The following is a 15,353-nucleotide window of genomic DNA, read 5'->3' on the forward strand; positions in this document are numbered from 1 at the left end:
AAAGTGGACCGATCGGAACAATATCGGTACCAAATGAAAGGTATTAAAGAGTGGAATGCGAATATGGTACTAAAATTTGAGTCTGAGTTTTGGGGTAGGGCCGCCCCTACCCCATATATATGGGAGCTATATCTAAATCTGAACCGATTTGGAGCAAACTTCGTAGATATTGTGGTAATTGTCGAGGGATGCGTTGTACAAAGTTTTGGCAGGATTTATCAATAATTGCGCTTGCAGATGCTCTAGAAGTGAAAATCGGGACCGTTGGGTTTGTGAGGAAAATCGCTTTCCGCAGTGGTGCTGGATGAAGCGATACTGCAAAGTTTTTTGTGAAAAACATCGCAAAAACCAATTTTTCTTCGGCGCTAAAATTCAAGGTCGTTTTTAACATGAAAAACGCTGTAACTTTTTCAATTGTTCGAATTTCAAAAGTTTTCCAGCATTCTGCAGTTCAAAATTCGGAGGAGATTCGTGGAATAAACAGATTTACCTAAAAATTCACATTTTAGTTTTTTGTGTTTTTTTTTGGAGAGGCTAACCCCTTATGAAAATTTCCAATTTTTGATGCAAAAAAATTTTTCGAGTTGAGTATACAGAATTGAAGATTATGGCAAACAATTCGGATTAGTGCAACTGCTATGTTTTTTCTTCAAAAACAAGCTCAAAATCGCATAATTAATATCCAAAAAATGTTAAAAAATTCGAGGTGAGTTCGAAATTGCTGTAATATCTTTTAGTTTGCGAATTTCAGAATTCTGAAGACACCGTTGGATTCGCAAAGAAAATCTCTTTCCCTTATGTTGCTGGACGTAGCATTTCTCTTTTCTATTTCTTTGAAAACTTTGGAGTATTGCTTCAAAATCGCATAATACATACCCAAAAAATTCAAAAATAACCTACGTGAGTTTGCAGTTGCTGTAACTTCCTTAGTTTTGCAATCTTTAGAATTTTTCCGACACTAATGGAGTGGTGAAGAAAATCTCTTTCGTAGTGGTGCTAGATGGAGCGATACTGTAAAGTTTCGTAGTGGTGCTGGTGGTGTAAAGTTTTCTGTGAAAAACATCGCAAAAACCAATTTTTTTGGGTGTAAAAATTCAAGGTCGTTTTTAACATCAAAAACGCTGTAACTCCTTCATTTTTTCGAATTTCCAAAATTTTCCAACATTCCGCAGTTCGAAATTCGAAGAGGATTCGTATAATGAACAGAAATACTTAAAAATTCACATTTTATTTTTTTGGCATTTTTTTAGCATGGGCTTACCCCTTATAAAAATTTGCAATTTTTGATAGAAAAAATTTTTCGAGTTGAGTATGCAAAATTGAAGATAATGGAAAAGTATTCGTATTAGTGCAACTCTTATGTTTTTTATTCAAAAAACGAGCTCAAAATCGCATAATGAAAATGCGAAAAATGGGAAAAAATACACGACAGTTTGAAATAGCGGTAATATCTTTTGTTATGCGAATTTTAAAAGTCTGAGGACACCATAGGATTCGTAAAGAAAATCTCTTCCCGAAATGGTGCTGGACGAAGCAAAGATCTTTTTCTGTTTCCTAGAAAACTTAAGAATATTGCTTCAAAATCGATTTATTCGTATCCACAAAAATTCCCAAAAAAACCCACGTGAGTTTGCCATTGCTGTAACTTCCTTAGTTTTGCAAACTTCAGACACCGTTGAACTCGTGAGAAAATTGGCTTTCCGTAATGGTGCTGCATGAAGCTATAATGTAGTGTTTTCTGTGAAAAACATCGCAAAAACCAATTTATTTTTGGGCGTAAAAATTCAAGGTCGTTTTTAACATCACAAACGCTGTAACTCCTTCATTTTTTCGAATTTCGAAAAATTTCCAGCATTCCGCAGTTCAAAAATCGAAGAAGATTCGTTCAATAAACAGAATTACCTAAAAATTCACATTTTATTTTTTTCGCTTTTTTTTAGCAAAGACTAACCCCTTATGAAAATTTGCAATTTTTGATGCGAAAAAATTTTTCGAGTTTAGTATACAGTATTAACCCATTTCGGGCCGCTACCCGATCCCGTTGGAATTTTTTCATGATTTTTGGAATACTACCTCTTATTGACCTCATTAAGAAAAATTAAAAAAATTTTTAAAAAAAATCTCCCACGCCATATCTCGTATACTAATTGAGATATAGTATACGAGATGTGGCGTGGGTAGCTTTCTACCCACCGTTGCATATACATAATATGCGTAAAACTAATAATAACAATAAAACAGATTTTTTTGAGAGATCATCAAGATTTATTGAAAAATTATTATTATATACAGTGAAAAGTAAAAAGATGTAATAGAATAGATATTTTTTTGATGTTTATAATATTTTCCAAAACGTTTGGCGTGTAAATTTACGTTGCATTTGTCGTATATGAAGGAAGTCTTTGATGAACCTACTTTGCATCGTCTGGGTGGCACATCGTCACCACACTTGCTAGGAAAATGCTTAGTATCATTGATTTTAGCCTCATCGCTATGTCTGGAAACATTGCTAGTACCAGGAAAATTATTCTGATCCTGGTCAGTCTTCTCCGATGATAAAGGAGCTCCCATTGACTGGGCATCTGAATTCCAGTTGTGGCATTATATTACTTTTCTCAGTTTTTGCAACCAAGCAATGCAATTTCCATGCATTAACCATCACTTTGCAAAGGGTATTTGTAAAAAGAGGCCACCACCATTTTTTGCCCCGCATGCCAATACGATAATTACCCAAAGCATTATCATGGAGGTCAACACCCACCATACATATAAGAGGGCGAAAAAAAAAGGATTAGTAGGTTCTTGAGATATACAACATCGATTATTTTGTATCCTTACCTTCATTATACTCTTTTGTCATTCGGGGAATGTTTATGTTTATATGATTTTTTCCTTGCCATCAAACCGCTTTGCTGTAGCGAGTGGTTCTATTGATGAATGATTTGATAACATCGTAACAGCTGCATTATCTATCCATTTTACAATGAGCTCCTTGTCATGATCATACATTGCTGCATTTTCGCCTTTTTTCATATTTTCAGGCAGCATGACTTTTCCAGTTCTATTTGCCCGAACAGTTCCTGTCGCAAAGAATCCACAATCACTTAGTGGGGACATGAAATGAAAAGAAGTGAAAAAGTTATAGAAATATTCTCCAATAGTTTGAGAACAACATCCCGCTCCAAGTTTAATGGTTTTGTCGTGTGGAGTTGTTGCTCCTCCATATAGTATGGACTGATACAAATATCCACTTGATGAGCACAAGCACCAAGCTTTAAACCCAAATCGAATAGGTTTGCCACGGATGAACATTTTGCAGGAATGTCTTCCATAGGAGAGGATCATTTGTTCATCAACTGTTACATTATGAGTCCAAATTCCAAACTGCATAAATCATTTGTTGCTTGCGTCAAAAAATGGCCTTAACAATGAATATTTATCAGACGTATCCAAACTGTTGTTATCCGACAAATGGAGGAACCTCTTGATTGCTTCAAATCTCGATTGAGCTAGCGAATAGCGAACAATCGGGATTTCCAAGTCTGGTTGAAGTGATCAATACAACTTCCATTGCGGAAGGACATGGTAACCACTTGGAAATAAAATACCGATGAATCGTTTCAATATCATATCGTTGGAGTCCAAGGCTTGCGTTTTGCTGACCAGCGTATTGGTCTCCGAGTTCAATGATCATTGTACACAAGTCTTCATCTAAGAAAAGGTCAAAGAGCTCAGCAAGTGATTTTCCACCTACAACAAGAGAAAGATTTATGGGCATCATTTTATTATTAATTCTAATAATATTTACCTAATTCTTGTGCAATGCCCTCGATTTTTGTAGCTTCAACGTTAGCTGGTTCTTTGGGATATTTAAAAGGACGCTTACGCCCAGAAGCTGAGTCATATTCAGCTTGTGATTTAAATTTTTTTGGGGGTGGTTCAGGCTTCTTTCAGTTTTTTCTTGATCTTCAGGGTAATTTCGACGACTTCATATTCTAATTGAACAGACCAAGCGATATCCATTGAAAGTGGCTCGTTAAATTCGATAATTTCATCATTAATTCTTTCAGTGTCACTTGTCTCATCTGTTTCTGGTGGAATGTATACAACATTAACCTCTGTTGATATATGAATAGCTGTAGTGACTTCATCTTCTTCGTTCGATGAATTCAAGATTCCCATAATTTCATCCATTGAACTGGCCAAAACCATGTGATATAAAGTAATAGTTGTTATGAATTGGCCCAAGGGGTAGAAACTACCCATGCAATTTCAACGTAAGAAGGCGCCGTCCGATTCAAGTTTAAGCTCAATGATAAGAGGCCTCCTTTTTATAGCAGAGTCCGAACGGCGTGCCTCAGTGCGACACCTCTTTGGGAAGAAGTTTTACATGGCATAGTACCTCACAAATGTTGCCAGCATTAGAAGAGGAAAACCACAGCTGAAAATTTTTTCTGATGGTCTCGCTAGGATTCGGCGATTCGGCTATCACTCGGCTGTTCAGTTGATAGTAAATCACAGAAATCTTTCTAAATATTTACAAAGCATCAACCAGTACTTTTTACTGTGTCTAGTTTCGCAAAAATCTCGGTTTTAGTTCAGGGGTAGAAAACTACCCGTCTGGACCAAAATGGGTTCAATATTATGGCAAAAGATTCGGATTAGAGCAACTCTTAAGTTTTTTCTTCAAGAAACAAGCTCAAAAACGCATAAATAATATCCCAAAAATACTTAAAACAAGTAAAAGCGTGCTAAGTTCGGCCGGGCCGAATCTTATATACCCTCCACCATGGATCGCATTTGTCGAGATCTTTTCCCGGCATCTCTTCTTAGGCAAAAAGGGATATAAGAAAAGAGTTGCTCTGCTATTTAAACGATATCAAGATATGGTCCGGTTCGGACCACAATTAAATTATATGTTGGAGACCTGTGTAAAATTTCAGCCAATTCGTATAAGAATTGGTCCCATTGGGGCTCATGAAGTAAAATAGAGAGAACGATTTATATGGGATCTGTATCGGGCTATAGACCGATTCAGACCATAATAAACACGTATGTTAATGGTTATGAGAGGATCCGTCGCACAAAATTTCAGACAAATCGGATAATAATTGCGACCTCTAGAGGCTCAAAGAGTCAAGATCCCAGATTGGTTTATATGACAGCTATATCAGGTTATGAACCGATTTGAACCATACTTGGCACAGTTGTTGGATATCATAACAAAACATGTTGTGCCAAAATTCATTCAAATCGGATAAGAATTGCGCCCTCTAGAGGCTCAAGAAGTCAAGACCCAAAATCGGTTTATATGACAGCTATATCAGGTTATGGACCGATTTCAACCATACTTGGCACAGTTGTTGGATATTATAACAAAACACGTCGTGCAAAATTTCATTCCAATCGGACAAGAATTGCACACTCTAGAGGCTCAAGAAGTCAAGACCCAAGATCGGTTTATATGGCAGCTATATCAGGTTATGGACCGATTTGAACCATACTTGGCACAGTTGTTGGATATCATAACAAAACACGTCGTGCCAAAATTCATTCAAATCGGATAAGAATTGCGCACACTAGAGGCTCAAGAAGTCAAGACCCAAGATCGGTTTATATGGCAGCTATATCAGGTTATGGACCGATTCGAACTATACTTGGCGCAGTTGTTGGATATCATAACAAAACACGTCGTGCAAAATTTCATTCCAATCGGATAAGAATTGCGCACTCTAGAGGTTCAAGAAGTCAAGACCCAAGATCGGTTTATATGGCAGCTATATCAAAACATGGACGGATATGACCCATTTACATTACCAACCGACCTACACTAATAAGAAGTATTTGTGCAAAATTTCAAGCGGCTAGCTTTACTCCTTCGGAAGTTAGCGTGCTTTCGACAGACAGACGGACGGACGGACAGACGGACGGACATGGCTAGATCGACATAAAATGTCACGACGATCAAGAATATATATACTTTATGGGGTCTCAGACGAATATTTCGAGTAGTTACAAACAGAATGACGAAATTAGTATACCCCCCATCTTATGGTGGAGGGTATAAAAATAAAGGAAAGTTTGAAATTGCTGTAGCATCCTTTGTTTTGCTAATTTCAAAGGCAAAACTCTTTTCTGTTTCATTGAAAATTTTAAAGTATTGCTTCAAAATCGCATTATTCGTTTTCACAAAAGTTTAATAAAGGCCAACGTGAGTTTGCAATTTCTGCAACTTCCTTAGTTTTGCAAACTTCACAAATTTTCAGGCATCAATGGAGTCGTCAAGAAAATCTCTTTCCGTAGTGGTACTTAATAGAGCAATACTGTAAAGTTTTCTGCAATAAACATCGCAAAAACCAATTTTTTTTGGGCGTAAAAATTCAAGGTTGTTTTTAACATCGAAAACGCTGTAACTCCTTCATTTTTTCGAATTTCCAAAATTTTCCAGCATTCCGCAGTTCGAAATTCGAAGAAGATTCGTACAATAAGAAGAATTACTTAAAAATTCACATTTTATTTTTTTTGCATTTTTTTAGCATGGGCTAACCCCTTATGAAAATTTGCAATTTTTGATGCAAAAAAATTTTTCGAGTTGAGTATACAGAATTGAAGATTGCGACAAAAAATTCGGATTGTGCAACTCCTATGTTTTTTCTTCAAAAAATAAGCTTTAAATCGCATAAACAAAATCCTATAAATGCTAAAAAAATCGAGGTGAGTTTGAAATTGCTGTAACATCTTTTGTTTTGCGAATTTCAAAACGTTGGATTCGCAAAGAAAGTCTCATTCCGAAATGGTGCTGGATGAAGCAATACTCTTTTTCTGTTTTCTTGAAAACTTAAGAATATTGCTTTAAAATCGATTTATTCGTATCCACAAAAATTCCAAAAAAAAGCCACGTGAGTTTGCTATTGCTGTAACTTCCTTAGTTTTGCAAACTTCAGATTTTTTCGGACACCGTTGGATTCGTGAGGAAAATCGACTTCCCTTATGGTGCTGATGAAGCAAAACTGTATAGTTTTCTGTAAAAAACATCGCAAAAACCAATTTTTTTTTGGCCGTAGAAATTCAGGGTCGTTTTAAAGGCGAAAAACGCTGTAACTCCTTCATTTTTTCAAATTTCGAAAATTTTCCAGCATTCCGCAGTTCGAAAAGGATTCGTATAATAAACAGAATTACTTAAAAATTCACATTTAATTTTTTTAGCATTTTTTTAGCATGGGCTAACCCCTTATGAAAATTTGCAATTTTTGATGCGAAAAAATTTTTCGAGTTGAGTATATAGTATTGAAGATTATGGCAAAAAAAATCAGATTAGTGCAACTCCTACGTTTTTGCTTCAAAAAATAAGCTCAAAATCGCATAAATAAAATCCTAAAAATGCAAAAAAAATCAAGGTGAGTTCGAAATTGCTGTATCATCATTTAGTTTGCGAATTTCAGAATTCTGAAGAGACCGTTGGATTCGCAAAGAAAATGTCTTTCCGTAATGGTGCTGGATGTAGCAATTCTCTTTCTTTGAAAACTTCGGAGTATTGCTTCGAAATCGCATAATACATACCCAAAAAATAACCTACGTGAGTTTGCAGTTGCTGTAACTTCCTTAGTTTTGCAATCTTTAGAATTTTTCCGACACCGATGGAGTGGTGAAGAAAATCTCTTTCCCTAATGGTGCTGGATGAAGCGATACTGTAAAGTTTTCTATGAAAAACATCGCAAAAACCTATTTTTTTTAGGTGTAAAAATTCAAGGTAGTTTTTAACATCAAAAAGGCTGTAACTCCTTCATTTTTTCGAATTTCCAAAATTTTCCAGCATTCCGCAGTTCGAAATTCGAAGAGGATTCGTACAATAAACAGAATTACTTAAAAATTCACATTTTATTTTTTTGCGTTTTTTTTTTGGAAAGGCTAACCCCTTATGAAAATTTGTAATTTCTGATGAAAAAAAATTTTTCGAGTTGAGTATACAGAATTGAAGATTGCGGCAAAAAATTCGGATTAGTGCAACTCCTATGTTTTTTCTTCAAAAAATAAGCTCAAAATCGCATAGCTATTATCCGAAAAATGCTAAAAAAAAAAATCGAGGAGGGTTTGTAGTTGCTGTAGCATCGTTTGTTATGCGAATTTCAAAAGTCTGAGGACACCGTTGGATTCGTAAAGAAAATCTCTTCCCGAAATGGTGCTGGACGTAGCAATGCTCTTTTTCTGTTTCCTTGAAAACTTTAGAGCATAGCTTCAAAATCGTATTGTTCGTATACACAAAAATTAAAAAAAAAACCAACGAGAGTTTGCAATTGCTGTAACTTCCTTAGTTTACAGTATTGAAGATTATGGCAAATATGTCTTTTTTCACGTAATCAACATGCAGGGGACCTCCCCTATAATGGAGTGCTTTGCGTTGACAATTAGTAATGTGAAGGGTTGGAGGGGAGAAAGAGGGTTTAGTGTTTATTGATATTCGCCTTAAATTTCTTAAAGTTAATGTCGGTTATTTTCTAGGTAATGCAGGGTTCGGTCAACTGGCCAATCAATTACAAATGAATGTGAGTTCCTGGCAGTCCCTGTATTTCTGGTGAACATCCCAACGTCAGAGATACTAAGACGAATACCCCTGGCACACACGCCATGAAAGTAACGATGGAGCAATACAACGCTACCCACATTCGGACGATGTTCAAGAGAAGCAATAGAGTTGGATACTCTCCTGTTGCTAATCAACACTATCGCTCTCCTTTGAATCCGGACTGGGCCTATGGTCGAATGAATATGAATGACATAGACTATTTATTGCGAAAATGCCTCTATGATACAAACACCATATTAACCACGCTCGACAACCCTGTCTATTAGCTGTACTTTTCCCAATGCATATGTTTTCGTGTAATGCCAGATTTTTTTTCTGTGACAATTACACTACTTACATGGTGCACATGATTCTGTGCATCTGTTGGAAGTTGTATTGATGGCTGCGATGGCTAGACAACAGCAACAGCTCTCGCTGTTGTTCGGTGTGCACGGGTTCGAATACTGGCTGGGCTCTATTTTTAATCTGTGATGGCGTTTTTATTACAGTTTGAACATATCTGCTCGTTTGGATATGAATTATGCGATTTAGGAGCAATACTCTGAAGTTTTCAAGGAAACAGAAAAGAGTATTGCTATGTCCAGCGACATTATGGAAAGTGATTTTCTTTGCGAATCCAACGGTGTCCTCAGAACTTCAAACTCTCCTTGATTTTTTTTCATTTCTCGGATATTAATTATGTGATTTTGAGCTTCATTTTTTGAGGGGAAAACATAGGAGTTGCACTAATCCCCATTTTTTGCCGTAGTCTTCAATTCTGTATACTCAACTCAAAAAATTTTTTCGCACAAAAATTGGAAATTTTCAAAAAAAAATGCAAAAAAAAAAAATAAAATGTGAATTTTTAAGTAATTCTGTTTATTGAACGAATCTTACTCGAATTTCGAACTACGGAATACTGGAAAGTTTTCAAAATTCGAAAAAATTAAGGAGTTACAGCGTTTTTAGCTTTGAAAGGGACTTTGAATTTTTACGCTTCAAAAAAATGTGTTTTTGCGATGTTTATTAAAGAAAACTTTAGAGTATTGCTTCATACAGCACCACTATGAAAAGCGATTTGCCTCACAAATCCAACGGCATCTGAAAACTTACGAAGTTTGCAAAGCTAAGGAAGTTACAGCAACTGCAAACTCAAGTTGTTTTTTTTTTTTTTTTAATTTTTGTGGATACGATTAATGCGATTTTGAAGCAATACTCGAAAGTTTTCAAGGAAACAAAAAAGAGTATTGTTACGTCCATCACCATTACAGAAAGAGATTTTCTTTGCGAATCCAACTGTGCCCTCGGAATTTTGAAATTCGCTAAACAAAAGATGTTAAAGCAATTTCAAATTCACCTTGATTTTTTAGCATTTTTAGGATATTAATTATGCGATTTGGAGTTTGTTTTTTGAAGATAAAACATAGAAATTGCACTAACCCGATTTTTTTGCCATAATCTTCAATACTGTATACTCAACTCAAAAAATTTTTTCGCATCAAAAATTGCAAATTTTCATAAGGGGTTAGCCCATGCTAAAAAAATGGAAAAAAAATAAAATGTGAATTTTTAAGTAATTCTGTTTATTATACGAATCCTCTTCGAATTTCGAACTGCGGAATGCTGGAAATTTTTCGAAATTCGAAAATACGAAGGAGTTACAGCGTTTTTGGCCTTTAAAACAACTTTGAATTTTTACGCCCAAAAAAAATTTGGTTTTTGCGATGTTTTTTACAGAAAACTTTGCAGTGTTGCTTCTTCCAGCATCATTACGGAAAGCGATTTTCCTCACAAACCCAACAGTGTCGGAAAAATTCTAAAGTTTGCAAAACTAAGGAAGTTACAGCAATTGCAAACTCAAATTGGTTTTTTTGAACTTTTGTGGATACGAATAATGCGATTTTGAAGCAATACTCTAAAGTTTTCAAGGAAACAGGAAAGAGTGTATTGTTTCGTCCATCACCATTACAGAAAGACATTTTCTTTGCGAAGCAAAAGGTGTCCTCAGAATTTTGAAATTCGCAAAATAAAAGATGTTATAGCAAATTTAAAATTATCTAGATTTTTTTTTGTTCATTTTTTGGATATTATTCGATTTTGAGCTTGTTTTTTGAAGTATTAACATAAGAGTTGCACTAACCCGATTTTTTTGCCATAATCTTCAATACTGTATACTCAACTTGAAAAATTTTTTCACATCAAAAATTGGAAATTTTCATAAGGGGTTGTTAGCCTTTGCTAAAAAAAATGGAAAAAAATAAAATATGAATTTTTAAGTTATTCTGTTTATTGTACGAATCTTATTCGAATTTCGAATTGCGGAATGCTGGAAAGTTTTCAAAATTCGAAAAAACGAAGGAGTTACAGCGTTTTTAGCATTGAAAAAGACTTTGGATTTTTACGCCCATAAAAATTTGGTTTTTGCGATGTTTTTTACAGAAAACTACAGTGTTGCTTCATCCAGCATCATTACGGAAAGAGACTTACCTCACAAATCCAACAGTGTCGGAAAAATTCTAATGTTTGTAAAACTATGGAAGTTACAGCAATTGCAAACTCAAATTGGTTTTTTTGAATTTGTATACCCTACACCATTACTGTAGTATTATAACTTTGTGCATTTGTTTGTAACACCCAGAAGAAACCATTGATAAGTATACCGATCGACTCTGAATCGCTTTCTGATTCGATTTAGCTATATCCGTCCGCTGTCTGTCCGTCTATCCATGTTAATTTGTGTACCCAGTACAGGTAGCAGATTTAACCGATCGTCTTAAAATTTAGTAGACGGATGTTTTTCTGCGCTGAGACGAAGCCTATTGAAATTAGAAAAAACGGTTTAGATTTGGATATATTCGTCTGATTTGCAGTAATAATGCAATCGAATAGTCATTTGTAAACCGGTTCTTTCGAAATTTGGTGGGAAGGATTTTTGAATCTCGTTGTTACTGGTGAATTTCAGGGAAATCGGTTCAGATTTAGATATAGTCCTTACATATATTTAGCGGCCGATTTTAACCTCTAGAGTCATACCAAGAGCATATATCGACCAATCCCGACAAAATTTTCCGCAACGCTTTCTTTGACAACTACCATAATATCTGAGAAGTTCGGTCGATATCGGTGCAGATTTAGATATACAATAGCTCCCATATATATGTTCGATCGATTTTAAGAAAAATTGGAATAAAGTGCTCATTTTTTGATCGATTCTCTCGTAATTTGGAAGGAGGGATTTTTTTCTGACTCCCGACATTACTGTTGAATTTGATGGAAATCGGTTCAGATTTAGATATAGCTTTCATATATGTATATAGCACCCGATTTTTATCTTTAGAGCCATACCCATCGCATTTACTGACTAATCCTGACAAAATATTTTGCAAAACGCTTTCTTCGACAACTACCATAATATCTAGGAAGTTTGCCCCAAATCGGTTAAGATGTATATATAGCCCTCATGTATGTGTTCCATATGTTCGTCCGATTTTGAGAATTGAGAAATTTGGCAGGAAGGATTTTTTTCTGACTCATGACATAACTGGTGATTTTCATAGAAATCGCTTCAGATTTGCATATAGCTGCCATATATGTATACAGCCTGATTTTCACTCCTAGAGCCAATGCAAGCGCATTTATTGATCAATCTTGGCAAAATTTTGCACAACACTTTCCTGAATGACTAACACAATATCTATAAATTTTGGTCGAAATCGGCTTAGATTTAGAAATAGCTCCCATATATATGGTCGTTCGATTTTAAGAAATATTGCAAAAAAGGGCCCATTTATTAACCGATTTTCTCGAAATTTGGCAGGAAGGATTTTCTTATGACTCTTAGTATTGCAGGTGAATTTCATAGAATCGGTTCAGATTTGGATATAGCTGCCTTATATGTATATGACCCGATTTTCACTTCTAGAGCCACTGCAAGCGCATTTATTGACCAATTTTGCCAAAATTGTGCACAACGCTTTTCTCGACAACTAACACAATATCTAAGAGGTTTGGTCAGATTTAGATGAAGCTCCCATATAAATGTTCATCAAATTTTGGCTACTTTGCAATAATGTTGTCATTTGTCAACCGTATTTATTACAGCTTGAACATATTAGCTCGAAATTCGATACGGATTGTTTAAAAACCCATCTGAAAACATCTGCCGAAGTCCATCAAAATTGGTTCAGAAATAAATTTAGTTTCCACATTGTACCTATAGAGTAGGTGTAGGGTATTTTAATGCCGGCACCGCCCGACTTTTGTTTTACCTTACTAATTCAATTTGAATTTTCGTTTTCAGTAAATCGCTATTTTTTCCTTGTTGGATAAATCTTCAGCAAGAATTGCTAAGCTTAAACCCACCCCAAAATAAAACCATGTAACAAATTGGGTACGTGGGGTTAATACATGTCAAATATACAATCTTGTCTTATCAAATTTTACACATTTGCCCTTAAAAATCTATTCTAAATTCTGTTTTGTATCCTAGAGACCAAAGAATGAAAAATTCGAAATCAAACTCCCTTAAAGTTGCATTTTTTTAAAGAAATTTACAAAAACACCATTATAAATGCACTCGACAAACATTAAAAAACGATTTAAGGAGTAGTGTATGCAACATTTTGATTTCTTTTTATATGGGTTACCTCAACACTACGTGATATGGGTGTGTGTTCAATTTTATGTGGTTTTTAAAGTGGAAAAAACAGGAATATTTCGTGTTAGCCCCTTGCAGAAAGAACAACAATAAAAGTTAAACTCACATACATCGTTACTTGCTGGCATATGAACTACTGCATATGTAAATTGTATTTCCTCTGCTACTATAACATTTTTTAAAATAAAATACAATGTTGTCGCTGCCATTGTTATTACTGCTGTTTCTGTTACTGTTGCTGTTGGTTTTAGCACTGTTATTCTTGATTCCTTTTGTTGTGCTCCACCTCCAACACTGTTGTGGCTGGATTTGGGGTATGAGTGTGTTCATTTATTTATACATTTCTTAACACCCACACCATATGTTCTTAGTGTGAATGTGTGTTTAATTTTGGTTTTTGTTTTTCCTCTCTTTTTTCCGTTTTCAAATGAATGCTGCTCAAATCAACCATTGTTGATGTTAATGCCAATGTGTTTGTTGCCTGTGTGTGCGTTTGCGCGCCTTTCTCACACATAGGGGCTTTCCGTTTGTACGATGTGGACAACGATGGCTATATAACGCGCGAGGAAATGTACAACATTGTGGATGCGATTTATCAAATGGTGGTATGTATGGTCTGACTCTCTATTATTATATTAAGATCCTTTTAATGTACTACGGTTTCATGCGAACCATGGAAAAATTATTTCTTTTTTTTTTTCCTCCTGTAATAATGGTTTTAAAATCCCTTTTGATACTCCAGTGACATTTGTGACCTTTGTATGCTATGTGTAATCTTTTATGTGGCATCGGCCTCGGGATATGCATTCATTTCCGAAAAAAAAAAAGAAATTGTTTGAAAAGAAAATACAAAAAAAATTATATTTCATTAGGTGGAGTGAAAAGGACTAAATGGTGTATGAAACCTAAATTGTGAAACACTTTTGCTTCTCGCCAAACATAGTATTTAATTATGATTTTTCCAAAGAGCTGTGAGGGTTATAATTAGTTGAACCATTAGAAAAATATATAAAAAATAGAGGGAATATAATAAAGTTGGACATTAGAGTGGCCCAAAAAACAAAAAGTATTTTTACACCCTACACCACTACTGTGGTGTAAAGTATTATAACTTAGTGAATTAGTTTGTAACACGCAAAAGGATAAGAGATAGACCCATTGATAAGTATACCGATCGACTCAGAGTCACTTTCTGATTCGATTTAGCTATGTCCGTCTGTCTGTCTGTCCGTCCGTCTGTCTGTCCATGTTAATTTATGTACAAAGTACAGTGAGCAGTTTTTACCGATCGGCTTAAAATTTGGAAGCGACATGTTTTTCTGCCTAGGGACAAAGCCTATTGAAATTGGAAAAAATCGGCTCAGATCTGGATATAGCTCCCATATATATGTTCGTCCGATTTTCAGTAATAATGCAATAAAATGGTCATTTATTAACCGATTCTCTCGAAATTTGGCAGGAAGATTTTCTTTTCGACTCTCAATATTACCGGTGAATTTCATTGAAATCGGTTCCGATTTAGATATAGCTCTCATATATGTATAGCGCCCGATTTGAACTTCAAGAGTCACAGCAAGCGCATTTATTGACCCATCTTGCCAATATATTGCACAGCGCTTTCCTTGATGACTACAACAAAATACATAGATTGTGGTCAAAATCGGTTCAGATTTAGATATAGCTCTCATATATATGTTCGTCCGATATTCTGTAATAATGGAATAAAATGGTCATTTTTAAACCGATTTTCTCGAAATTTGGCAGGAGGGATTTTCGTATGACTCTCAATATTACCGGTGAATTTCATTGAAATCGGTTCAGATTTAGATATAGCTCTCATATATATATAGCGCCCGATTTTAACTTCTAGAATCACAACAAGCGCATTTATTGACCCATCTTGCCAAAATTTTGCAAAATGCTTTCCTCGACGTCTGCCACAGTATTTGAGGAGTTTGCTCGAAATCGGTTCAGATTTAGGTATAACTCCCATATGTATATTCGTCCGATTTTGAGAAATATTGCAAAAAAGTGCTCATTTGTTAACCGATTCTGTCGAAATTTTGCAGAAAGGGTTTTCTAATGACTCTCAATATAACTGGTGCGTTTTATGGAAATCGGTTCAGATTTAGA

The 15,353-nt window shown here is 35.2% G+C and overlaps 1 protein-coding gene across 5 annotated transcripts in view; it reads left to right on the forward strand.

The window, feature by feature from the left end:
* Positions 1-15,353, forward strand: part of LOC106081174 (frequenin-1) — a 350,182-nt gene that overhangs the window by 313,118 nt on the left and 21,711 nt on the right. For all 5 annotated transcript variants that reach the window (XM_059366355.1, XM_059366352.1, XM_059366350.1 and 2 more), the window contains one exon: positions 13,737-13,825. In XM_059366355.1, coding sequence (XP_059222338.1) covers positions 13,737-13,825 — 89 coding nt within the window. The remainder of the gene's footprint in view (positions 1-13,736; positions 13,826-15,353) is intronic.

Source organism: Stomoxys calcitrans, chromosome 4 (genome assembly GCF_963082655.1).
Source record: "Stomoxys calcitrans chromosome 4, idStoCalc2.1, whole genome shotgun sequence".
In the NCBI taxonomy this organism is placed as follows: Eukaryota; Metazoa; Arthropoda; class Insecta; order Diptera; family Muscidae; genus Stomoxys; species Stomoxys calcitrans.